A 25,468-nucleotide genomic window follows, 5' to 3' on the forward strand; every position below is an offset into this window, starting at 1 on the left:
ATTATTATATTTTATTTATTATTTATTATTTATTTTCTTATATTTTAATATATTTTTTATATTATTTATTATTTTATATTTTTGATGTAGCAAGCTATAATACATAAAGAAGGAATAAACCTTTTTATATTTTAATATTTTTTTATATTATTTATTATTCTTGAAGCGGCTATAATACATAGAGAAGGAATAAACATAAAGGAAAAGGAGCGTTAAAGATAGTGATCACAAAAATCTAATTTTTCCCCGTAAAAGTGAAAGTGGAATCTTAAACCAAAATGTTTTTCTTGGAAAGTAAAAGTGTTTCCATAGTTGATTCAATATATTTTCGAAGTGAAAAACTATAATATGGGTGATGGTTTCCCTTTCAATGCAATTTTATTTCTTATTTTTTGGTTTTTACTCACGTGATTACTACCAATCTTTCTACCATATAACCAATGAATTATATATCGAACTCCAGCAAGACACCTACCTCCAATAGTTCCGAGTTCCTTATTTAATAGTGCATGTTTCAGAAACATCCAGGCAAATCTGTTTGATGTGATTTTGGATTTGCACCGTCAAAAATTTTGTGTTAGTTTGCATATCTAATTAGTGTTTGTAAGGATGATATTGAGTTTTTGTTATTATTATGTATAGTGTTTTTTTTTATCTTCATTGTGATTCTCGAGCTTTTAATGTTATAACTAGTCTAACTTGATGGAATAGCAATTTGTTATTAGAATATGTTTTTTTAATGATCATGGTATTAAGTTTTTGGATGTTTTAAATTTTTTTTTAATGATTATGCTATTAAGTTTGTGGATGTTTTAAAAATTGTATGTACTAGAAAATCCAAAATGTAGAGTAAAGGATGATATTGAGTTTCTGTTATTATGTATAGTGTTTCTTTTATCTTTATTGTGATTCTGGAATTAGGTAGGGTTGAAAGTTAATTTATTGTAGATTTATTTATTTAACAATTTTAATTTATTTTCCATTCATATACTTATTAGTTTGGACAATTTTTAATGTTATAGTTAATTTAATCTCTTAGAAAAAAAATTATTAAAGTATGTGAGTTTTTTATTTATCATCATGTTGTAGAGATGTTTTAATATAATGTTTAACATTTTGATTAAATCAAATTACTATTAGATAAAAATTAAAATCAAATAAAAAAATTAATATAAATATTTATCTTAACTCTTAATCTACCTAATTTCGAGAGAGATCACGATGAATGAAACAGTAACGTTTTTATAAAAAAAAAAATAGCCTACAACCTAATTTAAAATGTCTAACTTTTAATAGTCCTTTTAACTTTGAAGCTGGAGAGAATGGAAGTTTACCCAGCCTATAACTTAATCCATATTCTTGGTCAAAGGTTGTGGAAATCTTTACTCTTAGTCAAAAGTTGTTTTCATTGATATTTTTATATAGATTAAGTTAAAATGTGTACAACTCAGTTTTTCTACTGAGTTTATTTTTCATTTATTCATTCATTTTAAAAATTTTGATGGATATTTTGTACCTTTCAATTATTTCAATCGTATTACAATACATAGAAACTTGTGGAAACTTGTAAAGACAGTTTCATGATCAAAGAGGAAAAATCTTAAGAAAAATTTGTTGAGTAACCACTCATTAAACTTATTTTTTGTATTGATTAATTTCTTGATTAATTTCTACCAATGGCTAAGAGTTCTAGAACTCATATAACAATGAAATGACTAGATTTCTTTGTCAATCGAATTAGAAATCAAATTCTAACGATTATATTATTCTTTTAAAACTGGTGTCAAATATTATCTATCTGGAATTTCCATGTGGAGTTGGCTATTCATATTTTGAAAGACAACTTCAGATACACATATTTTTTTATTTTTTTAAGATGTTCATCTTCTCCTTGAAACTCAACTCCAGATTCACTGGTATTAGACGCACTTAACATGTTTTGCATTGATTGGAGTATTTTGGTATTAGAGGCGCTTAATAAACTTTGCATTGATAGGAGTTTTTTGATTGAAAAAAAAAATAACAATCCACAATTACATAGTAAAAATGTGGACATATGTCGTTTTTTTTACTGATGCAAATATCTTCCTCTCGTTTTTTACCAATGCAAATATGTTCATTTGGTAATTATGCAGACACGATGTCGTTTTTTAGCAATGCACATATCTTCTGTCGTTTTTTACCAATGCGAATATCTTCTTGTTGGTTCTGCAATGGAAAGAAAACTCGTTTCGTTTGTGTTCCAGTAGTGGTTTGAAGAATATCAAGAGTCCTCAATTCTATATTAACGGAAAATCATATGCAGGAATCTACGTTCCAACTCTAGCTTCGGAAGTGGTTAAGGGTACAGTAATATGGTTTTCACTTAACTAGACATTCAATATAAGTTTCTATAGATGAAGTATTGACTCACCTACCTTCTATGATTATGTTTCGTTACAGGAATTGGATCTCAAGTAATTTCTATATTAATTTCTTTTCAAAAGAAAAAGGCATATAAAAAGTCTATGGATGAACTTTGGTCTAAGATGATGTGCTTAAGTATTTTATTTTATCAATTATAAATATTATATTTTAATTATTTGTTTTTTGGTAATTTATTGTCATAATAATATTTTGTTAAATATTTTAGTTTTTTTTCCACTATTTTTTAAAATATTAAATTATATAAAGAATTAATTAGTAATTCTATATTTTTAAAATATATTCATTTTTATTTTTTATCACAGAGTTAATTTGATTTCAATTATTTAGCAATCTAATTGCTAATAATCTTGCAGTATACATATGTTTTATAAAAGTCAAGTTAATTTGGTTGTTAGGATTAATATCAAGTAATTTTTCTCTTCTTAATTTCTTTTTAAAAAAAGAATGCATACAAAGAGTTTATGGATAAACTTTGTTGTAAGATTGTCTGTTTAAGTATTTTACTTTATTAATTATAGATATTATACTTTAATAATTTTTTTTACAATTTTAACCAAAAAAATCATATTGTTATGAGATAATATTTTATTGAATATTTTAGTTTTTTTTTTAATATTAAACCATACAAAGAATTAATTAGTAATTTTATATTCTTCTAAATTATTCTAAAAAATTAAACAACATTATTCAAAGCAATGAATATTGGATAACCAATAGCATGGCCTACAACAAATCATAAACATAAGAAGACACTCCAAAAAACTTTGAAAGGGATTGCATTTTAGAATTTTCCAATCACACAAATCTATTCATAGTAATAGGTAAGATCCTTATCCTTATTTTTTATCTTACTTTATTAATTATAGATATTATACTTTAATTATTATTTTTTACAATTTTAACAAAAAATTAATGTTGTTATGAGACAATACTTTATTAAATATCTTAGTTTTTTTTCTATTTCTTTTAAATATTAAACCATACAAAGAATTAATTAGTAATTTTATATTCTTATAAATTATTCTGAAAAATTAAACAAAATTATTAGATGTACTGAATATTCGATAACCAATAGCATGAACTACAATAAATCATATACATAAGAAGATAACCAATAGCATGGACTACAACAAATCATAAACATAAGAAGACAATCAATAAAACTTTGAAAGAGATTACATTTTAGAATTTTCCAATCACACAAATCTATTCATAGTAATAGATAAGATCCTTATCCTTTTTTTTATCATACAGTGACATCCTTAGATTCCTCCTATTGGAGGATCAACCACAAAGTTGATTAACTTTGCAATTTTGACATCTAGATTAACTTTGAAAATTCAAAATACATATCTCTTATGCATAAACATAAGAAGACAATCAATACAACTTTTGAAAGGGATTATATTTTAGAATTTTCCAATCACACAAATCTATTCATAATAGTAGATAAGATCATTATCCTTATAGATTCCTCCTATTGGAGGACCAACCACAAAGTTGATTAACTTTGTAATTTTGACATCTAGATTAACTTTGAAAATTCAAAATACATATCTCTTATGCATAAACATAAGAAGACAATGAATAAAACTTTGAAAGGGATTACATTTTAGAATTTTCCAATCACACAAATCTATTCATAGTAATAGATAAGATCCTTATCCTTATTTTTTATCATACAATGTCATCCTTAGATTCCTCGTATTGGAGGATCAACCACAAAGTTTTGTAATTTTGGCATCTAGATTAACTTTGAAATTTCAAAATACATATCTATTATGGAATCCATCCAACTTTCCCATATTATACAACAATTTCTAGAAATAACCACTCAAGTTGCTCTACAATTTCTGAAACCCCCATGCATGCTGGGGAGATCACAATGTAAAATCAAATGATCTTGCAGTTTTTTTAAAGGGTTCATATACCGAACAAATAATGATAAAGTAAATATTAAGATATAATAACTGAGTTTTGAATCATTGTGACAAACAAAACATCATACTATCACAATGTAAAATCAAATGTTCTTGTAGTTTTTTTTAAAGGGTTCATATACAAAAAAAATAAAGATAAAGTAAATATTGAGATATAATAACTGAGTTTTGAATCATTGTGACAAACAAAACATCACATTAGCTCATAGATATATCTAATGTTGCAATGATCTAAGATGATGATTGAGTTTTGAATCATGATAACTAGGTGACAAACAAAACTAAGTTGCAGCCATAAGTAAAACATCACATCAACTCACAAAAAACATCACATCAACTCACAAAAAACATCACATCAACTCACAAAATATATCCAAGGCTAGAATGAACCCCCATACATAGTGCACATAGAACACCACCCTAAGAATTATATACTCTTGATGGATTAAGAATAACCTAGGATGTATAGAGTGGATGTTGAGGTGGGTGGTACAAGAATTGAGGATGCTTTTTAAATAGTAAGGACATTTATATTATTTGTTTGGTATAACTCACAATTCTTCTATTATTAGGCATAAATTACTATTAAGGCAGGAAGATAGGTGAAATAAGGTTATAGAAGCAAAAACCCAGAAGACGCAGTTCATTTGGATCTGTTAAAATTGAGCATCCTGAACATGCTTCTAAAGGCATTCCATCGATTCCAAGTTACATGATTGCTATTGAGTTGGAAAAAGAAAAAATTCAGGGTCATTCTCCAAGGTCGAGTCTAGATGTTCAGGAGAAGGGAACTCCTATAATATGGAGACATTCTCTTCCAGCAACTCCTAATGGGAAACCCAATTCTATATCATCGAAGACTCAGAGATTGTTGCGACAAGTTCAATTAACCATGGGGCACATAAAAAGTGATTGATCTCTTGGTACTAGTAGGAAGTCAATTCTCTCATGATTTGGATATTTATCTTTGTTCATCTTTCTTTGGAGAAATTTCTCTAAATGTTGACATTTTGTCCTTTCTATTTTAGAAAGGGAAATAGCTCTTCAGGTTGATTAGCAAAGGTGATCAATATTTGAGCTTCTTTTGATATTTTGTGAATTTGGAGTGTCTTCTCAGTTAGTAATGAATGTGAGTTTAGATTAAGTGTGTTGGACTTGATATTCACTCTAAATGTCTTGTGAACCCTAAAATGCACCAAATTATGTTGTATATACAAAGAATATACCACGTTGCATATTCATGACATGACTGCCAGTGTACATTTTTATGGGTTCACATGGGACAACTTATTCATTGACTGTAAACTATGAGATTGTAGATTTTGTTTAGCTTCAAAATGTTTTGAGAATGGTTTGGATATTATGCATGCTTTGAGTTAATATCTGCTTGATTTTATGATGTATAATAATATGGTTTTGACTTCAGAGCTAATGACTTGTACTTGAGAAAGAACAACTAAATTTTTCTTTGTAGGGCATCGATGGATGTCATAAAATATTTTGGACTTGCCCATCACTAAATTCTCATGGGACCACAAAGGTCACTATGTGCAATTTCCACATGCATGTTTTCTCTTCATCCAACTTTTTTTGTCAAATTTCTCCCTATGTTCACTCTATAGATGCATTTCAAGGTGAGCTAGCTGAGTATTCAAACAAGCCAGATAGGAGTGTTGATATCGCCGCACTCACTTGATTTCATTCAAAGAAGAGATAATATCATTACAGTGTTCATGATTCTCCTTCAAGACCCTACCAAGAAGAGATTTCATATACTAATTGAGGGCGATGGAGTTGAAGAACTAGCTCTGTCTTCCCCTAGTATGACCAGTGTCAGGAACCAAATTGGTTACCTTCTCTAGAATTTCAGAGTCAAAATAGGCTTGAGAGTCATTGGTGGTGAGGGCTTGAAGTTGGCGAATTTCTTCATGAATTTCAGTTGGGGGAGGGGGGAATAACAAAATGGAATATGGTTGTAGCTTCTTAGGAATGAGCTTAGGCACACAACCTACCCTAGGTTCCTCTACCCCTAACTCCCTCACAATTGCACATTCATTACTAAGCATGTTGCACGAGAAGAAAATTGTCCAAACAAGAAGGATGTCCCAAAACAATCTATAATTGAGAGTAATGAGTGTGGGAAGACCAAATTGAAGTGAAAACCAAGGATTTATAATGATTATGAGTAGCCAAAGCTAGAAAACAATGGTGGACCAATGAAACAATAGGGAATATGAAAGACTCCTTGCACGACCACTCGCTTGCTAGGAGACAATGTAATGCGAGTCACAACTCACCCAAGAAGAACTAAAAACATAACCATTAAGCTTCCACGAGAGGAAAACAAAATGAGAGAAGAAAGTCATTGAGCTAAAAGAGTATGACAATACCCTGAGATATCCAACCCACTGAGCCTAGTCGGACAAATTCAGGTGCACTCGAGATAAGAAATCACCACCAACTTCTATGACATCTAGTCCACTATAGTGAGGAGAGTCTTGAAATATATAAATCGTCAAATTGTTATATTTGAAATTCCAAATTATACTTATTATTTGTAATTGAAATTTCTTTTCTATTTTCTATTTAGTTGTTAGTTAAGTTTTACCATTTTAAATTATTAAAAGGAGAATATTTTGTTTAAAGTGTGTATTTATTTACTCTTGTGCATTGAAATGACAATATTTTTTCCATTTTTCATGGAAAAGTTGAATAATTATATCTGTTTCCAACCCATTAGGTGTGAAGTTTATTGCTTATCAGGTCATTGGTTCAAATCTCATGGGGATGGAAAAAAATAGATCTTAAGGTCAAACCTCATAGGGAGAGGTTGATTATGGGAGCCACCTTCGGGAATTAAACTATCCAAATGGCCATCCAAACTTTCTCGAGCTTAAAAAAATCATGGTCATAATGATAACATCCCATTAGTAGAAAGATTGTTCTTCTATCCAACATTGAAAGCTACTCCAACCTAAAAACAACCTAATTATATATATAAATAACCAATAATAAATTTATTTTTCTATCCAACATTAAAACTATATATATATGAAAACACTCGGTATTATCATGGAATTTTATATAAACAAATCACATTAAAATCACATTGATAACTCCGCATCGTAACGGAATCTTTTATATATACATCAATAAAAAGTAACCATTGAAATGTGATAAAAAGTAACCAGGCAGACATCGTGGCTCTCTCTCGTACCCGAATTTTAATTAAAAAGACGACAAAAGTTACAAGGTCGACCGTAACGTCTTTTGGCAAATCGATGACACGGTGGATTGTGATGAATCGTACGTGATAGGGTTTTCCATGACATACGTTGACGAGACGGTGGTTTGTCAGGAATGCTAGGTAACAGGGTTTTAATGGTATGCGCCTTCAACGCAAGTATGTATTTTCGTTCGACCTGAAACGAGACCACATAGTATTTTCGATAAGAATGGCGAACGAGTTAGGATCGGAGAGGCCCCTTCTGGAATACCTTGAGTTTTATATGAAACTCGCTATTGCTCTAGTTGCGTTGGTGGGGGCATGGAGCTTCTTTGTCCAGGGAAGAAATAAGAGGCTACCCCCTGGGCCGTCCCCGTTGCCCATCATCGGAAATCTCCATCTGCTGGGACAGCTTCCACACCAGGCACTGGCCGCTCTTTCTCTCAAATTCGGGCCTCTTATGTTAGTTCGCCTCAGCTCTGCTCTTACATTAGTAGTCTCTTCACCTGATATGGCGAAGGAGTTTCTGAAGACACGTGATCTGCTTTTTGCTAGCAGACCTCCATCCGCGGCCACTAATTATTTTTGGTATAATTGCACCGATATCGGTTTTGCTCCGTATGGCGCTTACTGGAGGCAAGTGCGTAAGGTCTGCGTTTTACAGTTGTTGAGCTCAAGACGCTTGGATTACTTCCGCTTCATAAGAGAAGAGGAGGTCTCTGCTATGATTCGTTCTATTGCTAATTCAGATCATCCCCTAAACATTAGCAAAACAGTCTCAACCCTTGTGAGCGATATTTTGTGCAGGATGACCTTCGGTAGAAAGTACTCTGACCAAGACTCTATTGGCGGTAAAGGAATCAATTCAATGATGAAGGAAAGTTTTGTGCTAGCCGGTGCCTTTAATGTTGGCGATTATATACCACTCGTGGCCTGGATGGATCTACAAGGTCTCAACCGACGCTTCAAGGAAATACATGGCATACAAGACGAGTTCCTAGAGAAAGTAATAGAGGAACACGTTGCCCAGAATGACCCCAACGTTGAGCGAGATCTGGTAGATGTTTTGCTTGCAGCTTCTGCAGATAAAGATATGGAGCCACAAATTACACGAGAGAATATAAAGGCCATCCTATATGTATGTAAAAATTGCACGTATTGTATCTGAATGGCAGCTTTTAAATATGATGCAGTATAGTGATCCTTTGATATTGTATTGATGTCTTCATGGTAACGATAATGGCAGGATATGTTGGCCGCAGGCACGGACACGTCATCCACAACCATGGAGTGGGCAATGTCCGAATTGTTGAGGAACCCGCCAGTGTTGAAGCAGGTTCAGGACGAGCTGGAACGTGTAGTTGGAAAGGGCCGAATGGTGCGTGAATCTGATCTTCCTTCTCTCCCTTACTTACAAGCTGTGGTGAAAGAAACCCTTAGACTCCACGCGGCGTCACCCCTTGCCCTTCCTCACTTATCTGTGGAAGACTGCAATGTGTTGGGCTATGAAATTCCCAAAAACACTCGCGTTTTGGTGAATCTTTGGGCAATCGGAAGGAACCCAACGTCATGGGAGGATGCGGAAAGGTTCGTGCCAGAGAGATTTATGAATGGCTGCTCCCTCGATGAAAATATTCGTAACTGTGAGTGGATTCCGTTTGGAGCAGGGAGGAGAGGATGCCCGGGAGAGCAGCTGGGAATGCTTCTTGTTGAGTTTCCATTGGCACAGCTATTGCACTGTTTTGACTGGACACTGCCCGATAAGATGAATGGGCAGGAACTGGATATGTCTGAAAGGTTTGGATTCACACTGCGCAGAGCACATGATCTCTCTGCTATTGGGACCCCTCGCGTTACGGTTGTATTGTAATCTGTATTGCTGACTGTCTGCATTAATTTAGACTACGATGCAAACAGGGCGGGTAGAAACATTATATCAAGCAATTACCGTCAAAGGTGCAAAGCATGCCGAAGGAATACGAGATATGGGAAGTTTATTTCGTCACTAAGCAAATTTTTAATTATTTTTAAATAGGTGTATAAGGTATGAGGTGGATGGGTACAGGCTATCTTATATGTTCATATTATCAATCCATATGTGAAATAATCTACTTACCTTTGGTCATGAAGTCTTGAATTGACTTTTAAATAAGTTGGTCTCTAGAGGTTAATTCTTCAAGATGATGTTCTAAGCAACCTTGGTTATTAAATTTTCTTTTTTCACACATGATGAACTATGCAAGGTTAAATTGAATTCTATTGCTATAATTATTATTCTATATAGTTGTTGGAATGATTTATTAAATATTGTCTAACCTAAAAAAATTTCATGCACATGCAAGTGGCTATAGATTAATTGAAATGAAAGTCATTCATGAATAAAGTTGGAAGTAGAGGGCACACACCTACCATTAAATTATGTCGACTTTAGTTAAGACACCAATTATTGAAGCACAAAACCTTTAAACAATGACGATGACTATTTTCATGCTTTGTTTAGGGGTAAGGTACATGCCATCCTAGAGTCTATACATGGAATCACTAGTAACAAAAAATGGTGGTATCCTCACCTTTGCTGGAAAAACATTCACCACACAAAGCTGGGGATTTGTAAGTGATTCATATTTACCATTGTCATTTGATTTCAGTTAAAAGCACTCAAACATCCACCAAACTTACTATTCAGGATCTTTAGTCTATTTTTTTCGGTTTGTAGGTAATCTCATTTAGATAGATTGACGGCTTCTGTGCAGGTGTTTAGTTGCACACATGAGAAATTGGCAGAGAATATTTCTAATATAATACTCGAACTAGCAGAAAATGACACACTCCAAGTCTTAAGAAAAAAGTGGTTTCCATATTACCATGAGGATTGTAGTGGATATACTCAACCCGAATCTTGCCAAATTCAAATTGAAAATTTGTGGGGTCTTTTTGTCGTATCAGGATTAATTATAGTGTTATTGATTTGCCTGGTGCGATGGAAATGGAACGCTTCAAAAGTAGCCCCACAAACAGTCCTCCAAGATTCATCTGGCCATGGTGAAAGCTTTGAACTTTAGCATAAATATGTGGCTACGTGACATGTACACCTTAATCTCTCTTCTACTGAATGACGCATTAGAGTAAGTTTTTTCTCATGCCACCTCACCACTTGCAACTCAATCCCTCCCTTGCCAACACTTGAATGCAACACGTGCTCCTAGTTCATAATCCTTCCCAACCTTGATATGTTTGATAGGATGGATTATGATGCAAATGTAGAGTAGAACATGTTAAGCTCTCTGCTAAATGATACAAATGTGGAGAAAAGCATGTTAAGCTCTCTGTTAAACAACGTGGTAGAGGATAATTTTGAGGTGAATGCAAAGACATGGAAAGTAGGAGGGTCTGGCTATCGGCAGGATGATATAAGGACCGTGATTTATAAAACTTCATATTTTTTTCATAATCAACATTGTCTACCATTTTCTATGGTTGTCTGCACCAGAGATGGTCGTGTCAAAAAGAGTAAAGTAAGAACCCCAAGAAAACCCAGAAAATCGCTGCCAAATTCTTCCCGCAAGAAACACTCATGTAGGAGGAAATACGAGAAAAGAGAGGGCCTCATCCTGGCCAATATCGATAGCAAGGTCGGAGAAAGCATTGCCATGATGAAAAGATCAGAAGATCCCTACCATGATTTCAGGAATTCAATGCTTGAAATGATTCTAGAGAAGTAGATTTTCGAAAGAAACGATCTATAGAAGATTTTGTAGTGTTTTCTCTTGTCAAATTCTTGCCATCATCCTTGGGTAATCGTCGAGGCATTTACAGTGATCTGGTGAGCCATCTTCGATGACACCAAAAGTTTGTTGATGCCCGATTTCTGACAAAAATGGCAGGTGCCTTAAGCCATTCAAAGAGAAATAAATTTCTATTTAAATGTTTCAACTTTTTTTTTGCTAATGCAAGAGTCGGACCTTCCCATTCATTAATCAAGAAATATAGTACATAGAGTTATAACACAACCCTCAAGGTCATTAACTAAGGAAAAAAACTAAAGCAAAACTTTTCCTTGCTTCCAACTGACAAACTAAACCTTTCTAAAGAAGAAAAATAAATGAGTTTAGACATGGAGTCGTAAAAACTCAAAGCGGCCAACAAGAAAAGATGGCTCCAATGCTCGAGATCACAAACTATGATTCGACCTCTTGGGTTAGACAAAACGGTCCAAAAACATACTGAAGAGCTGCTTGCTTGTGCACCTGGGACCACAAACCTACATGGGTGATCTTAACCATTAAAACCCCAAGAGCCAGCTGACGGTGTATATTAAAATTGGACCGGCCAACAAGCACAGTAGATAACTCGATGAGGGCAGTTTTCCACTTGACCCCACCAACACGTGGAGCTCAACGATTGTGATCGCTTCCGAGTGGGGAAAACCACTTCCCCCTTGTTGGGGCCGCAAAAACCACTTCCGCGCCACAAAACTGCTCGATCCCTCCAGACCGTCAGATGGCTTAGAAAAAAAGGACGGTTGTGCTTGATATCGCACAGCCATAAGGCACCAAACTTTAAGGCGCGATGAGGGTGGTTTTCAAATCCATCCCACCACCACGTGTCACTCTTTATATGGAATCGCTGCCCATACTCTGAAACCACTTTCTGATGGAAAGCAGTGCGAACTCCTGAATACCGCTCCACCTGCTGAATATTCACCCGACCATATGAATTAGGATGTGAAAACCCCTAGCTCCACTGCCGACGATTATTCACTAAACCATTTTCCTGGATTGGGGAAAACTTGTGCCAAACACTGAGGATTATAGAAGAAGAGATAAACCAACTGCCATTATCCACCAGGGCCATTCTTTTACCTGTTTGCCCCAAAAGAACGAAACTAGCCAAGCTCTCCACACAAAACCGGCAGGGAAAACTGATCTGATAACTGAAGGAAGAGCTCTCCCACCACTTCCACTCTAATGAAGGACCCATAACCGGAGAATGATCTGAAGAGGCGAAAAGAATTGTCTCAAAACCATCCACGAACCAATGGCACCCAAAGGGAAAATCAAGAGGCTGAGGAATCATTGGCTGGGGACACTTCACCTCTGCAAGAAACCCTCCCACTACGATGGACCACCTGAATGTCCTCTGCCGCTTGGTTATAGCAAAGAACCTTTAAATGATTTTGGGGCAAATCCTACCACTTCTTCACCATCCTGCAATCTTCATTGTTCACCCCTTGGTTGGCTAGAATGTCTGCAAGCTTGTTAGCATTTCTGCGCACATGATTGAAACTAACAGATCCCAAACCTTGAAGGTGAGCTTGAATCCTTTGATAAACTTGGATTAGTCTCCAATGATTTGAGACTTTCTCCGGTTTGGATCCACAACTGATTCTTTTAACAGAGTTGATGGTGATTTCAAAGTCTGCCTCTATAATGACATTTGAGCTACGATTTCTAATCAAAATTTCTAGGCCCTACTCCATCGCCATTAGTTCCGCCATGTTATTGGTTTCTTTACCTAAATGGCTGTGGAATATTAATATGATTCTTCCCTCTTCATTCCTTAAAACTCCTCCAAACCTAGCTACTCCGGGATTACCTTTGGAGGGCTCCATCAATATTAAATTTCAGGTAGTTTTTCGGAGAAGGCTGCCAACAATATTTCTTTGTATTCATAGTCATTTTCTTTTTTCCAAGACCTTATGGAATGATCTTTTGCAATCCCAGTAGTTTGAGTGTTCTCAACTCCATTGTTGAGGGAGGAGTCTCTGGGATATTGCGCACTGTGGTGTTGACTATTTCCCTTATCTACTTTAGAATCAAATCATATAGCTTCTGAGGGTTGGCTTTTTCATCCTTAAAGATTCTCTTATTTCTTTCTTTCCACACATTCCAGATAATGAATCCTGGTGTGAAAGCCCATGCCCGATTAATCGCCTCATTCTCCGAAAAGCTCCTCCTCCAATTATTTAGGGTATTTGTGATGCTCTCTCTGTCCCTGTCTGATTGTTGGAAAATGTTAGAAAAGGAATTCCACAACCAGGTGGTGTAAGAGCAGCAGTTGAGGATGTGCTCCATAGTCTCCTCTTGCTCTTCACAAAGCTAACATTTAGAAGGCCCCAAGACACCCCTTTTTCTAATATTGTCCCAAGTCAAAATTTTCTTATGGTGCACTAGCCACATAAAGAGCTTGATTTTCATCCATCCTTGGTGAGACCAGAGTGGTCCATTTCTTCCTTGTTTCCTCCTTACCCCACAAAAATATCTTTGAATATTTCTGATCTTTTCTAAGACTCCTTTGGGAGCTGGAAGGGCTGATAACATGAAAACCAAGATGGATTGAAGAACTGCCCTTGTCAGAACCAATCTGCCTGCCAAGTTCAAGGCTTTGAAGGTCCATTTTTTAACTTTATCCCGCAACTTGATTAGCATAAGTTCCCAAATATTTTTAAGCATTGGTTTGTTTGTGAGAGTTACTCCCAAATATTTTGAGGGGAGGGAGTCCCTTTGGAAGCCAAGGATTCTTGAGATATTCCTTTGAATAGCAATGTTAGTATTAAAGAAGAATATTTTTGATTTTGTGAGATTAACTTCCATACCTGAAGCCTTTGCAAAAGCATTGAGGATTTGCTTGTAGGCAGCCACTTCTTTGACTGTGGGAATACCTTGCAACATGGTATCATCTACAAATTGTTGGTGAGTAAGAGTCTGTCCATTCTCCGATACTTGAAGACCCTTGATTTTGCCCATGTTTTTAGCCTGCTTGATAGCCCTGCCCAGTCCTTCCATCATGAGGATGAAGAGAAAGGGAGAGAGTGGGTCTCCCTATCTCAGGCCTCTAGAGGGAAAGAAGATAACTGAGGGAGAGTCGTTAACCAAGATAGAAAAGCTGGAAGTAGTTACCGGAGCCATTACCCATCTTATCCACTTGTGATCAAACCCGTAGGCTATGAGAATCTTCTTGATATACCCCCAATTGACCTTATCATACGCTTTAGCAATATCAAGTTGCATGATCATGCTTGCCTGCTTTCTACTTTTGAGAGAGTGAACCACCTCCTGAGCTTGAATAATGTTATCCAAAATTTGCCGGCCCTCCACATAACTAGATTGCTCCTCAAGCACTAGTTTAGGGAGGAGGGGTTTGAGTCTGTTAGCCACTACTTTGGATATAATCTTGTAAAAAACATTGCATAAAGCTATGGGTCTATACTTATCTGCTATTTGAGCCGAGTCCTGTTTGGGAATCAGGGAGATGAAGGAGGTATTGAGGGCTTTCCGGATAGTTTTATTGACCCTAGAATCCTCCACAACATTTAAAATATCCAGTTTAACTATATCCCAACACGGTTTGAAGAAATCCACATTGAAACCATCTGGGCCTGGTGCTTTGCCAATCTGCATACCTTTGAGAACTTCGCTAACCTCCTCTTCAGAAACTGGTCTGTTTAGGTTGATATTGTCCTCTCTAGACACCAGCTTAGGGATATATCTTGTAATTTCCTTTATGGAATCTTCCCTATCTGGATTTTTTTCTCGTGCAATGTCTTGAAAATGCTGAACAAGCACTTTTTCAATTTCCTTATGAGTGTTCTGAGTCTCTCCCTTTTTATTCCTTATTGCTAAGATTCTGTTGAATGCCCTATTGGCCATGGTGGATCTATGAAAAGAGCTCGTATTGCACTCTCCTTCTTTGAGCCATTGCACTCTAGATTTTTGTCTCCAGAATATTTCCTCTTGTTTACATAGGTTTTCCCACTCATGGTGCAGTTTGTCAGACTATTCATTTATGCCATAGTTAAAGCCTTCTTGGATCAGCTTCTGGTTGAGTTTCTGAATTCTACTTTTCACAGATTTCTTATTACCAAAAACGTTTCTGAAATCCTTCCTATTCTAGTCTTTGAGTTTGCTCTTAATATGCTTTAGTATTTTGTGAAGGAAAAACATTTTAGATCCTTGGATCTGTAAGTCCTCACTCCACCATTCTTTGATATTACTCAAGAAGTCTGGGTGGGCAAGCCAAATGTTTTCGAACCTGAAGGGTCTATTCCTTGGAGAATCCAAACCCTTAATTTCCAATTGTATCGGCGAGTGATCCGAGCCACCAAAGGGAAGAATTCTTGCTGTAATTTCATTATTTATAACCATAAGCTCTTCTAATACCAAGAACCTATCTAACTTGGTGGCCACCTGGGCTTCCCCTCCTCTCTTGTTGTTCCAAGTAAATAGGCCATTCTTTGAGTCTCAGTCAACCAATTTCAAGTTCTTTGTGAACGCTTGAGATGTTGATTAATCTTTGTTTAGCACTATGGTTCCTCCTTTCTTTTCTGAAAGAGATTTATCATATTAAAATCCCCTCCCAAGATCCAGGAGATGCCATTTTGTCTGTTCCTAAGATCAGTGAGGGATTCTAGCAATCTGAGTTTATCCTCTACTCTTTGAGGACCATAAACATTAGTGACTAGGAAGGTTTCAGCCACCCCTTCTAGTTGAATGACTACTGACAAGTAGTTTCTGGATGCCTCTGCATCTAAAACTCTAACTTTTTGAGGGTTCCATAGAGTGAGAATGCCCCCTGCTATGTTATCTGCTTTAACTTCTAAAAACTCAAATCTTTGAAGCCATTTGCTATGGATTGCTTTTATTTTCTATATGGAACTCTTAATTTCCTAAATGAAGATTATATCCAGCGTATCTTGTTTCATTCTCAAACTTCACATTCTTTGCTTTCTTTTACTACCTAGACCTCTTATATTCCAAGATGCAAACTTCATAGTTAAATATTTATGAAGGAGTAACTAGTCAGGTCTTTCATCTTACCTGAATCTATCATTAGCTTCACACACTCCATTAAAAGCTCCTTCTGCTTCTTTCTTCCTCATTTCTTACCTATACTTCTGGTTGCTAAACCTGGATTATCTTTCATCGTTTTCACACCTCTATATTCCTACCTGTTGTTGTTTCTTCCTCTAAATGCCCCCTTTTCCTCGGTTTTCCACAGAAACAGCTGTTGTATTCTATTGCATTCATCTAGAGGTAATGAATCTATCCCTGCCCTGGTTCCCTGTTGTAGAAATCCTTCCAGATCTAGGTTTTCCTTATCTAGTATTTCCTGTAGTTCATGATCCTCCAGATCTGTTTCGCTCTAGGCCATTTCCTGGTCCATTTCTAGCTCTGCTTCACTCATCCTGGTTTCTTCCTCTTCATTGGTATTTTGTACTGGAGTGTTGTTTTCCTCTTTCTCCTTCTCCTTAGGGTCTTTTTCCATAGATTGGTTTTCAAATGGCATGTCTTCCATCTCAACTAGAGATTGGAATTTATTTTGACTGGCCTTTTGTCCCTCTTTATGTTGTTGCTTTGGTTATTTTTTGCTTCCTTTTCCTCTTCTTGAAACTTTTTGCAAGTTTTCAGTGTCCTTCTTTACTTTTAGTTTACTTTTGTCTTCTTCTTTACTGAGAGGGAAGTCTCTGATCAAGTTTCCATGTTCGTGGCATTTATGGCATCTGAACGGAATATGCTCATAGTCCACCGTTTGCACCCATTCCTCATCAAAGACTTCCAAGATAACTTTGTTCGGAAGAGCTCCTGAAAGGTCCATCTCCACACAAATCCTTGCATAGGAAGTATATTTACCCCTTCTAGTGGCTTCCAAGGCTTTGATAAAACGACCTAGTTTGTTTCCTATAGCCACAAGTGATTCATTTTGCCAATAATCTAGGGGAAGCGAAAAAAGCCTTACCCAAATAGGAACTGAGGTGAAGGTCTCCCTCTCTGGAACAAAGTTCATCACCCAAGGCCGCATATAGAGGCTTGCTGCTGCAAAAAAGTAGGGCCCTCCTTCGAATATTCTATCCTTGTCTTCGATGTTTGTAAATACCACTGTGAAGAAACCCTTTGACCCAAGGTAAAGATCGATGATGCCCTTAGGTTTCCAATGATATTTGATCCAGGTTTGCAAAGCTTTCTCAGTGGGCCATACTCCCATGAATTTGCATATGATGGCGTACGTTTCCATATGTTCCCTGTGCTCCTACAGTGCCGGATTATTTAAAACTACTCGTGGAGTGATGTTTGCTCTAGGTCTACACAGTCCCTTTTGATTGTCGTCCTCTTTTTTTCCTCCCTGGTTTTTGTCTTCTTCCTCCTTGTCCTTAGTGTTGCCCTTTTCCTTTGACTTTGCCCCATTTGTCTCCTTCTCCTTACTTCTATTTTCTTCTTCCCATGTACCTCTAACATTACTCAGATGGGTCTTGTCTCTACCGGCAACAGCTCCTTTGTAGGAGGGAGTGGAGCTCCCTCCTCTGCGGGCCACCATTAGGGTCATAGACTGCGTGTCTCAGAGCTCTGCGCGCTTTTCCGTCTCCCGCATCCTCCAACCTTTTTCTAGTTGAATGTTTCAAGTTATTCAGAGCATTCAACTTCAATTTGAAAACAACTTTATTTTTGTTTCTTAATACAGATTTAGCTAGAAGCAGAATTGGGGATACTTGAGTAGAACGTGATGAAAATGGAACCCAAGCCAGTGAAATCTGGATGTAGTGCCATATAGATAATTTATTTTAGTGCTATATAGCTCGTTGTATATAATCTATACCACATTCAAAATAAAAATGATGCACTGTGTTGAGAAATCTAGATTTCTCTATTCAGCACAGGCTTTTGGCATATGCTTTAAATGTTGGCATCACAAGGTATATGAATGTTTTGTATGCCAGTAATAGTACAATAATTGGCTCTAGGTATTCCAATTATGATTTTTAGGGGCGATAGCTACATAGAGAGGGGCCCTACTAACAGCGCACTACCAATAATGAATGGTAATTGTAGAAGGGAGAATTGAGAGATGAATGGCTTGAGTGGGTGAAAACATTGTGTTCAAATGCAGCAGATTCTGACCATGTGTCATATTTTTATTGGAAAGAGGAGAGTGAAATTAGAGCGTGGGGATTGGTCGGGGTGAAAGTGTCTACTCACACCAACCCTGCAGAGAGAATGTCTTCGGTGTAATTAATAAAATTGACCACCAAATGTTATAAATATAAAAAACCAAAATGTCACATTCCAATACAAAGGGATCAAATCTTTTTTTAGCAAAATATTTTTATTTTTCTCATTTTATACTATCACCATTAAAAAGGAGTTTTTATTTTTTCATAATAAAATAATTTTAATATTTCTCTTTAAAAGAAAAATAAAATTAAAAAATAGTAATTATTTTTTCATTTTTGATTTAATTGTTAAAATAAAAACTAAAATAATATTTCCCTCTAAAAAAATTTTAAATATAATTTCGATCTTTTCTTGTTCTATCTTTTTTAGTTGAATTTTGAATTATTTTTTTTCTTGGACCTAGGTTGAGCCCAAGCAATGGCGATGCCAACCTATCTTATTGAACAGACTAATTTTAATTCCCAAAATCACTTCCATTCCTCACCCCTCCTTTTTCAATAAAATTTAAATCATATCAGATTCCATTGTTTTCCATAGAATTTAAATCATAACACAATTTAACCTAATTTAGGTACAACTTACTCCACGCTTCATGCATGATCAATTTTAGTACAGGATGGTAATATTCATTAAGGTGTGTGAGTTATGTTTTCCAGAGATATTTTAATCGGAACATGATGGTCGGTCTACTCGCTTCAGTTGACTTGATGTTTCTTCTTCAAAGTAAACAACGTCCGGTTCCCATGAAGAAAGCTTTTCTCTCAACAACTGATTGGTCTCAAGTTGAATATGTGTCTATTTTTGGCATCTTTGCGTCCATTGGCATTTGGGTTTTCTCTTTGCGTCCATTGGCATTTTGGTTCAAGTCTTCCTGGAGTTGGACGTTTCATCAATGTTGGATTATTCGTGGCTATATATCGTACCCTGATCCCAAATAACCAATATATGACAAATGAAATCAACTATAATTGAAATCAACTATAAATGAAATCAAATATATTTGCGTTTGGTATATTTTGGAGCAATTTTTTAGGGCATTTCATATGCTTTATTTCAGAAGTAGCCCTTTGGAGAGAAAAGGGGAAATATATCTAGCGTTTTCTTATTTTTCCGCATTTTACCTGGCATTGTCTGGTCTGAACTCGACATTATTCACTCTCACCAGATCAATTTGTTTCATATTTTTTGTAATTTGATTTTGATACCGGTTGAGAATGAGATCTTTGGTCAAAACTAAATAATTTGTTAAAAAGGACCATAAATTTAGTGATTCAATGATACATCCATAATTTAATCCTGACTCTTTTTTGGTTGAAGTCTTGAATTGCTTAAGCTAGCAGTAGTGTAAGAAAAGCTATAAACTCACTCTTTTGTTCATGGTTTCATGACAATTATGTTTCTACCTTAAAACCAACGAATTCATCAAATACATGGAATTTTCTTGCACAAGTTTTCGATCATCTCTGAATTAATTCCAAGTTTTAAAAACTTTAGAACCACAAAATTAATCAAATTCACGTCTTTTTCTCCACCAGATTCTGACATTCATAAATGGAGAAAAGTAATTTTGATCAACAGTTTTAAAAGGCTTTAAAACCACCAAATTGATCAAATCCACGAAATTTTGTTTCACAGATTCCGACATACATTACAAAGCATTTTGATTAGGAGTTATCAAACTCCCTTAAAACGATGCTATTTTAATAGCCTCAAAATTGGATTCCTTTCTAAGCATGATGTGTTGTTACATAGTGGATTGCAATCAAGAATGCCTCTATTTCAGGAAAATTTCATGATAGACTTCCTCCTAATAATTGCATCATAAGAGCTAACTTTAAACAATGTGGGGAATCACATTAATATCTCTCATTCGGTGAGGGTTCTTAAAAGTTCCTAATATGTTATGTGATTGAGGTCCCAATATGCTCTGTGAAGGAACTTAATCCAACTTTGTAAAAGGCTTCTAAGAGTAAGTACATATGGCTTCTTATAATTTCAAATGTCATTGGTGTGTTGAAACCCGGTACTCGTGGCTACAATCACCCGGCTTCCATATTTTAAATGGTTTAATACAAATTTTTCAAATTAAATTTTCACGGGAACAATATAACCTCATATATTAAAATAATCCTTGGTTTCTTCTTTGATTAAAGTTAATTTTGTTTAAACATCCTTGCCTTTGCAAGCAAGAAATTTACCATGACATTCATACCACATCACCTACATTATATCGAATTTTATATTTCATGGGATTCTTAATATTATGCAAGTATTGCAATATTCTTTAGATTTTAGAGATTCATTAGCACTTGTAGACGATTTATTTGCAAAATGTTATGGCAAAAAGTCCAATAGAATAAAATGATCGAGACCAATATTCAAACATGCCGTGGAAGAAAGGGAATTAATAAAACATAAAATAAAACATCAAGTACTAATATTGTAACATGCCCAAGAAGCGCTGAGTAGTTATAAGGATTAGAATAAAATAAATATTTTAACCGGGTTGGAAGTACTTAGCAACAAGAGGGACACTTACAAAAGATGCCCCGATGGTAAGAAGCTTTCTGACTTTGACTTACGAGGTTTGCAGCAGTTGCATGGATTTATTAAGTTTACCTACTTCAATCTTGGTGCACTAGGCATCCTCAAACTTACATTGTAAAGAGTATGTATTAATTCAACTATGTATCATAAACAATAGTCTAGATGGATTATATTTGATCGTCTATTTTGGTATTTTTGAGTGAAAAAAATCAATTTTATGCCTTACAAAATTCATTTTAGTAAGATTTCTGCCTTGGTGATTTGGGATCTAGAATTTTTGAGAGCCCACATGAACTCTTAGATGACAATATTTTGGGCCAAATTTTTGCAATCTTAACCTTCAGCACCTTGATGTTATTATATATATCAAGATGTTTCCAGTGATGCTAAAATCACCTGAATCAGAGTTCATATGTAGAGGTTATGCTTTCCACAAATTGACCTATCTTGTTGAAAACCATGATACCAATTGGATGCCACATCAACACACATCACTCACACGTGGAGCTAGTCATGTGTGGACTTTCAATAAAATTTCTAGAAATGTCAAAACCCTCACATTAATTAGGGGTCGAGATATGAAAAAACCTTAAACCTAGCCATAGAAAATGATTAAGAAATGTTAAGACACTGGGCCACTAGATATGATGGGGTTCCAATCTTATTGTAAACATATTGAAGAAAAATAGGAAGCAGTTGATCTTGTAGTGGCCATATTGGCCACAATATACAATGTTATTTTCTTTGAATTTGCATGTTATCTGTAAGAAGAAAAAAACAAAGCATAGAAGTTAGTATCTTGCTGAGTTTTTCGTATATTGAGATTCCTCATAGCACATCTTGTTTCATTGTGTGGATGGTGTGATATTTTCTAAGCTTCTTTTATTTCAATTTCAATTGTTTCAATATTTTTATACAATAAGTCAAACACATTTAATATGAACCTTAAGTAAAACACTCCATCATAATAATTTTCAAAATCTTATAAGATGTGTTTTAACAAACTATTTTAATTATAGTTATAACAAAATTTACATAGCAAAGACAAGTCTTATCATTCAAGTGTTATCCCATAGCAGAAGGCACTTATTTTAATGTGAATGGCCTAAGTTCTAACAAAATATAAGTGCATTCATAAAGTCTAAATACTTCAATCGCAGTGGACTGGGCACCCTCAAAATCACCTTGTCTAACCTCCTTTCAAAGACCATCCATCAATCAACTTGTGTCCTAAAGTCATGGTGGGCCTTACCATATAAGCATTGGCTCACAGGAATGGGGGCTAAGAAATCTAGCTCCCACTCACCTCACAATTACTAACAAGTAAAAAACCTAGAGGGGTTTTGATGCACCAATATTTTCTGTAAGAGAACAGTAAAGCCAATAACGATAAGACATCTTGGAAATTGTATCAGGTTACACCCCTGTAAAGAGCTTTGGATGCCTTCGTTTGACAGTTTTTGGAGTCTACTTGGTGTGAATTATGTGGTCATGAATAAGAATCAAAGAGAGAAATACTGAGGAAGTTGGTCACTTAATTGGGATTCTGATCAAATCTATGAAATCTAGTTTTAGATTGAAACATCTTAAGTAAATTATAGGCTATAGCTATAGGATGAGGTTAAATAGTCAACAACCTTCCGTGAAGTCCACAGAAGCTCATTTTCCAAACAGTAAATCACAAAGCCTTATTGAGATATCAATTTCAAACAAGGATATAGGTAATGTTCCTCCCCATAGAAGCAATGTATTATTTTTTATTCTCTGATAAGCTTGTGAGGCTATTTCACCTACTCTAGCTCTTTTGGTAGTTTCTGTGGCTATTGAAAGTGGGTTGTAATGATTTTTGACTAGATTTCATGCAATTAAGTGTCAAGAGTTAGATCTAGATAAAGAAATATTGTGTAAACTGGTCACTTAAATGAGATTCTCATCAAATCTATGAAATATGTTTATATATTTCAACGTTTGGATTAAATTATCGTGAAAATATGAGGTTAAAATAGTAAAAATCCTTGCATGGTGTTCATAGAAGTTCACTTCCTAAACATTAACCACAATGCTCCATTCAGATATCATTTTCAAAGGATACAGGTAATATTCCTTCCATAAAAACAAGTCTTGTTTTTTCTTATGTGAAATACCTATGAAAGAACTGTTCAAATAATATACTACATTTCTGTATTTAGAGCTTCTTAAACATTAACAAAATGTGGCAGCTATTTACCGTAGATTTGGTGTATTGAACAACTAAAACTAATACTAGACAAATCAGGGTCATCATTGAAATATTGCGTGCATATTTCTTGTTTGAACTCTGGATCCTAAACATCTTCCCTTAGATTCAATTCATCTACTCAGTAAATATTTATACCTTCGTAACAGCTACTAAACAACCCTTTCATACATCAAGCAACCCTCAAGCCATAGAACCAAAACTTACTTGGCCCATTCGAGAAACTCTAACCATTTTCTCCATTTGCAATCAAACAAGATTTGATTCTTGAATGAATAAACATAGCATTATAGGCTTCCAAATCCATTTTGGAAATATTTATGTTTCATCCTGGTAGCAATATCTATAAGGATGGGAGTGCAAGGACTGGCTAGTAATTCCATAGCATAGGTTGAAATTTCAACTGGTATATTTGGCATCACAAATCAAGGTTTCCGTTCCATCCAATCACTATTGTCCGCAATTTTTCCAGACCCTTTTCCACTTATCTTCCTAAAATATCCCTTGGCTGAGATTCCTTTGAAACTATTGCTCCCCTCACTAAAACTCTTAGATTGTCTTGGCTTGTTGGTCTTTGAAGAATCAGTGTCAATGTAACTCTCTTTGGGAGGGACAACCACTAGTTGTGCTATGCTACCATGGCATAAAGGGAAAGTTGGAGGAGGAGAGTATGTTGTGGTAGGATTAGGTTTATTATGACAACATAATGCTAGAGCAAATAGGGCAAACATTTTATGCCCATGGTCCTGAACTTCAATGGTACACAGTTGCTCAAAACAAATGTAGTAAACCTCAGATTCACTGGCCCGCATATTGGCACAAACAATGACAACGAATTAGTTGCAATGATAGTTTCTTGACTTTTGAAGAAAAAGATAATTGATACAACTTCTTAGCCTGATATGTGTCTTAATTCTACCAAGTTCCAACCAATCAATAGATATTTGACATTAGAAGAAAGAATGCACATCATAAATATTATCTTCAACGTTGTCTTCTTGATCAATGGAAGAGGACACTGGAGGGGCAACTCCAAACATAATGTTTTTATCCCTTGCTCAATTAGTCTCCATAAGGGCCTTTTCCAACAAGAGCTTAGCCTCTGGATTGAGTTGACTTATGAATTTTCGTGGGGTAGGGCAAACCAATGGTTCTGCAGAATTGGGATTCAGTAAGGTTGCACAGGGAGAGTGTTTGTATTTAATGGCTACTAGATATGGGATGCGTCTGCCAAGCAAAACATATTAATCAGTAGTCTACAGAAATCTCTTGGTAAATTCTCTTTTTTTTTATCTCCTATTATAGTAGTCCTATCTCTAACAAACTAAACATATAATAAATTTTGAGTAAACAGGAGGAATGAAGTTGTTCCCTTAGAGAGAGTTAAGGAAGTTCTCACCAAGAGGCATGTCACTAAATGCGGTCAACACCCCAAGACAACAATTCTCACACAAAATCTGAGCAGCCTCCTGGAGCAGCAAGGTGCAGAGGCACACTCCCTGGTTGTCTGTAAGGATAAAAATCATACAAACAAAGGTGGATTTCATTAAATCTTGAGGAGGAAGGCACCTTGCCTATTCAGTCACAAACAAACAAAAATACAAAGTTGATAGAATTTCCTTTCAATTTTTGATAGAGCACATGTTGTTCAGGAAAGAATGATCCATTTGGCACAACTTTTCAAGGAAAAATCCCAATTTTCATGGAAGAGGCACACATGTTATTAAAATAAAGTGTAATATTTCATATGTGAAAATAATGGTTTCGATGATACAAATAAACTAATTACAAAATCGGGTGGCTCTGGAAAATGTGGCGGAGGATGGCATGTAAGCATTGAAATAGGTATGGCGTAAAGGATGGAGGATGGCGTGTGACTACAGAAAAATGAATTCATTTGAGCGCTACAAAAGGAGGATGGCGTGTAAGCATTGAAACAGGTATGGCATAGAGGATGGCGTGTGAGTACAGAACAATGAATGCAATTCAACACTACAAAAATAGGCAACAGGTATGGAGAGAACGTGGGTAGAAGGAAATCTGGACAAATGCCAAATTTCCATTAGTTGGAGGGACTAACACATGGAAAAATTTAAATTAGTTGGAAGGGAGAAAGTCAAACTCTCTCATTGGTTGGGGCGAACAA

General features: G+C 35.4%; 1 protein-coding gene across 1 annotated transcript; it reads left to right on the top strand.

The window, feature by feature from the left end:
- The first annotated feature begins 7,757 nt into the window (after positions 1-7,757).
- On the top strand, positions 7,758-9,600 carry LOC149214553 (cytochrome P450 71AU50-like). Its single transcript, XM_089390924.1, has 2 exons — positions 7,758-8,731; positions 8,840-9,600. The coding sequence occupies exons 1-2, from the start codon at positions 7,823-7,825 to the stop codon at positions 9,461-9,463; spliced, it is 1,533 nt and encodes a 510-aa protein (XP_089247050.1). The 5' UTR covers positions 7,758-7,822; the 3' UTR covers positions 9,464-9,600.
- Positions 9,601-25,468: the final 15,868 nt, after the last annotated feature.

Source organism: Pinus tabuliformis, chromosome 1_1 (genome assembly GCF_031772625.1).
Source record: "Pinus tabuliformis cultivar Carrire ecotype Pingquan chromosome 1_1, CPIR1, whole genome shotgun sequence".
NCBI classification, from domain to species: domain Eukaryota; kingdom Viridiplantae; phylum Streptophyta; class Pinopsida; order Pinales; family Pinaceae; genus Pinus; species Pinus tabuliformis.